This window comes from Palaemon carinicauda, chromosome 2, assembly GCF_036898095.1.
Source record: "Palaemon carinicauda isolate YSFRI2023 chromosome 2, ASM3689809v2, whole genome shotgun sequence".
NCBI lineage: Eukaryota > Metazoa > Arthropoda > Malacostraca > Decapoda > Palaemonidae > Palaemon > Palaemon carinicauda.
The window spans coordinates 193,762,252-193,767,251 of NC_090726.1; the positions used below are offsets into that span (position 1 = coordinate 193,762,252).

A 5,000-nucleotide genomic window follows, 5' to 3' on the forward strand; every position below is an offset into this window, starting at 1 on the left:
GTAGTTTAGTTAATAATAATAATAATAATAATAATTATAATAATAATAATTTTACTTTTGCCTTAAACAATCGATATTTCAATTTATACAGGCTCCTAATTGGTTATTCTTCTATTTCAGGTTGTCTTCGTGCGAGTGACCAAATAATAGAAGAGCCGAAGTCTTCTAGAAGTTTCCCAACATTCATCTGCCATGTTCCAAAAAGGCAGTGTTACATAAAACTGCCATTTCTTCGTCGTTCATGCAATTAAATTACAGATTCTTGCCAGAACCTTTGAAATAAGTCAGTGATGAAAGTGTAATATTTCAGTGGACATTTCAATTCAAACAACAGAGTAGCAGCAATGAATTTGAAAGACAAATCGTATCTATTGGAAAATAAACATTTGATAGAAAAACATGCAATTGCAAAGTGCACAGGACGCATCGACTGACTGCGTCTGATAATTCATAACTCGTAGTGTTGGTTTAGAAGATCACCCTAAAATCAATCTTGCAAAATGTGTGAAGGGTACAAAGTCCACTTCGACTTCGGGTACGAGACCATCAACGGCACCCAGAAGCTGGTGCTTGTTCCAGTCATCACCAAGTGCCCAGAAGACCCGGGGCCCGTTCATAGCTGCTACTTTTCTCTCCATCATCTTCGTGGCTGCGTTCATCCTGAATTTGATGGTGGTAGTGACTGTGGCAACGAGTTACACCCTGAAGAGGTTCCTCTATTGCCACTTGGTGGTGAATCTCTCCATCACTTGCATGCTCGATTGTTTCTTGAACATCAGCGTTGCCATTGGCTACGTGACAACAGCTCCTTGGCTATTTGGTTATTACCTCAGCTACTTCAATAGTTTCACCATCAATATGCTGAACAGTGAAATGGCTTTTGCAGTCACGTTGCTGACAATTGACAGACTGGCTGCTGCTAAGAAATATACCAAATATATGAACTTGGAAAAGAATAAATTGGGAGCAATGATAAGTATAACATGGGTAGTAGCTTTTGTCATGGCCCTGCCTCTCATCTGTGGTCTCATCATGAGTATGCCCTACAGAAACAGGTACTCCTGTGCAGTGACTGATCCAAATGACGATTACTACCTTATCATCCACGTCATCCTTATACTGTGCATTTCCACGTCAGTGATGGTAGTTTTAATTATCGTGACCTCCGTCGTATTTCATAAGGAACGCAAGAAGCAGAAAAAGATCAAAGGAAACCAAACGATGAGTTACTTTGACCAAATCTTGATGACGCCGTATTACAGGAATGAATTCTATCCTGCTCTGTTTGTTGTCTTTGTAGTGATTTTTTACTTGATTTGTTGGTTACCTTTTACAGCTGTGAGCACAGTCGGGCCAATGGTAACTAGACATTGGGCCAATGAAACGGAGGAAGATGAAGATGATGACACTTTCAACAAATACATCCCAGTGCAAAGAAGTGATTTCCGCATGACGAAGGCCATGCTAGATGACAGCCAATTGCAGAAATTAAACCAAACAAATATTACTACTTCAGAAGTTAATACAACGAATATCAATGTGCATCCAGGTCTTATTCCAGAAATAATAGATACCCCAGCTTACGAAACTGCTTTCATATGGCTTAGATTTTTGTACGACCTTATTGTGCCTATACTGGTATTTGTAATTCTGAGAGATGTTAGGGCTAAAGGTGAGGGACTAATTATGTGCTGTAGGCCCAATTCTGTGAATGTAGCCTCTCCTAAACCAGTTAGGCCCTACCTTAATAGGATGTCTAGTAGCAACACAGCTGAAAATAAAGAAAGCAGCTATAAATCTCAAAAGAAGAACTCGAAAAATGCAGTCGGATTTAAGACCCCAATACTTTTTGCAACATCGGAAGGACTTCACATTCGAACGGTAGAGGAAACTTACCTTGACATGATTGAAAACAAATCTCTGATGGCTTTCGCTAAAAATAACAATGATGCCCCAAAGTTTACCTATGATCTGTGTGATGTAATGCTTGGGTATGAAGAATTAACAGACTTCGAAGGCCAGTTCCACGTTGATGACCATTACGACAACGACAGAGACCCACGTGAAGCTGACCTTGGACCAGCAAACCACATAGTGAACAATGCCAGCAGAGCAGCCTTAGGTCAAAAACCCCTGCAAGAACCACTGGTTGATGACTGCGAGGACATACCGATACAGGGTGAAATCCGACCGCCAACTCCTCCTAAGGTTCACATAAAAGGGAATGATCCGGCCATTAGCTTCGGGGATACGATAGAACCTATCAACGATGCATACCAACGCCAAAGAGGGAAGAAATCCGTAAGATTTGCGCCAGATCTCGTTGAGGAGATCCCCAGACCAGATACTGGTGAAAGTTCCGTTCTTAATTCCTCCATCAACAGTGTAAGGTCGAGTGATTCAGGGATAATGGCTGACAGTGAAAGATCTTCTGCCAAAGAGACTGAAGAGACGAGGCAGCCGAAACCAATACCAATTAAAGATAGGAAAGTTATCCCAAGAAAGATCCCTGGACGTCCCCCAAAGAGGCTACAGGCAGGGCCAAGAAATCCAAAAGTTCCTAGGAAACCTGGAGGGACTAACGTGAGAAATATCAAGAGTCGTCATTTTACGAAAATCAATGCGTCCTTAACATCTCTTGAAGAGAAGTCTCCAACTCAGCCAAGGCGATTCTCAAAACCCGGCGGTCAGAGGCCACATTAACGATTTGGTGCAGGGGGTCAGTATTTAAATCACCAGGTTTCTAATGAAACCACTAATGTATGTAGAGTATCTTGCTATGCTTATCAATATATGATTACTCAAAAAGGGTATATTTATGAATATGCTAAGAACTTATTTTGCAACATGGTGCAGGGTCAGTATTTAAATCAATAGGTGTATGATTAACTTACTGATGCATGTAGAATACCTTGCTATGTTCAATTTATGATTACACATAGAGAGGACATTTATGAATACGCTAAGAACTTATTTTGCAACATGTGAAAAAAAAAATAAAACTGTATTTACCAAGAATTCTATCTCTGGTGTTCAGGATGAATACCAAAAAAAAAAATATATTGAATCTACGATTATTTCTGTGATATTTTTCATATTTTGAGATTATTTCTTTTCTTACGCAATACCCTTACCCTACCCACTTGCACATGAAAACGTGTACACTGAAATATATTTTTCTAATTTCAGGAGAGAAATGAACATTTTCCTCTGTGCGGATTCCTCGAGTGTCAGACTTCGAGAATACATGAAGAGTTCGAGAAGATATAAGCTATTGAAGAAGGTTATAAACGAGGGTTTTCCAATAATAGAAGTCCTCCAAAACTAATTTTAGCTATTGATGAAATTTAAAATTCCCCAGAGAATAAGGAAAAATTTCTGGGAGGTGAAAGGCTTGACTGAGCAGCCCACTGTCCGATGGAGAGTGTCAGTTATGAAAAGAGTTGAAACAGAATTGTCTAACTTTGCACAGACTAATAATTTTAGGTTTGTTTATCATAAAAATATTCCTTTTGTAAAATAGCAAAATGAGAAAAGGGAGTATATTAAAAAGATTATTTCAGGAAGTTTTATCAAACCACAAAAACAAAGTAAAATTAGGAAGTTATTATGATATCATGCATAGATTTGGTAGATCCAGAACATTATAAATTTACTGCAAAGATAAAATAATCAGAAATTATTTTATTTCAAGTATTGTTTTTATTATATTAAGTATCAATTTGACAAGATCCTCTCTCAAACGAGTAAACTGACATAACAGCTATTTATTGAAAATAAACTTTAATATTTCATATGCAAGGTTTTATCAGCTTACATAAATCCTCTAGCTTAATTAGACCTTACTACAGAACTCTATTTAGTATTATTAAAATAATGGAAAAATCTCAATTATATGTCGAGCATCTCATATTTTGCTTTCGAGGAGGCCCTTTCACACGAGGGGTAAATGAACAGCGGACAGACACTGTTACCAATATTGTTGTAGGGGGGACGATCACGAGTGTAGATGACGTCATAGATGAAGAAACAACGGGAAAACCATCGAAGTGGCCGTGCCCATTGTTGGGGCACTGGATAGGCCACTGACTATTGTCAAACGCAACTCTAACTGCACTCTGCCCTGTGTCTGGCCTATATCATACATTCCCCTGCCTGTGCCTACTGTCTGTCTTGCACTGTTTGATCTGGTAACACTGTTCCAAAGCGAAAGAACGGCGGGCAAATCAGAGTCCCCGCCCTGCGTTTGTCTTCCGTGTGGAAGGGGCCTTACTATATAAAAGTAATTTTATTAGGTCATATGTCAGGGGCTCTGAGGAGGAAAATATCTTAATGCTACGGTATTTTTCTTGATTTAATTATACTCAGGATAACAATTTCTTTCTTTTAATTACGCCAAATTAAGGGTTTCTAAAACAGGGTTCAACTTAGGTCTTATTATGAGAAAATTCCATTACCAGTTTTTTTCTCCTACCATAAATAATGTTAAAATTTAATATACTTTCGGTTCTATATCGATTTTCTTTTCATTGTTAGTATAAAAAATAATTACATTTCCAAGAATCTTACAGACAAATTACTTTCAAGACATCTAAATTAGATTAAAATATAATAGCCCCCCCCCCCAACAAAAAAAGAAAACAAAAAATCGGCACACAATAACAAAATCTACCCATTTTCTTTTTGTATTTTATCAAACAATGACATGTAAATTCAATTTTATTAAATTTAATTCTGAAGGAGAAAGAGAAAGTGGAAAAATGTAATGGTTTTTAAGATTTCAAAAAAATTTATCAACATACCTAGTGAAACTACAGATTCTCAAACCATGTAGGCACGTCTGTCTAACCAATTCTGTATGAATTACCATATACTATAACCTATGGTAAGTAACATGAGTTAACTTTCCTACGCTAGCCAAATCTTTACCAACTCTTTTTTCATTTAAAAAATTTTGTATCGTGTAAGAGTTTTTTCAAAATGGTATTGGCTTGATCCAT

The 5,000-nt window shown here is 37.5% G+C and overlaps 1 protein-coding gene across 1 annotated transcript; it reads left to right on the forward strand.

Annotated features, from left to right (window-relative positions):
* The first annotated feature begins 181 nt into the window (after positions 1–181).
* Positions 182–2,712, forward strand: LOC137622714 (uncharacterized). Its single transcript, XM_068353310.1, is given in 2 exon segments — positions 182–614; positions 616–2,712. Coding segments are annotated over 2 exon segments (2,202 nt in total). The 5' UTR covers positions 182–500; the 3' UTR covers positions 2,704–2,712.
* The last annotated feature ends 2,288 nt before the right edge of the window (positions 2,713–5,000 follow it).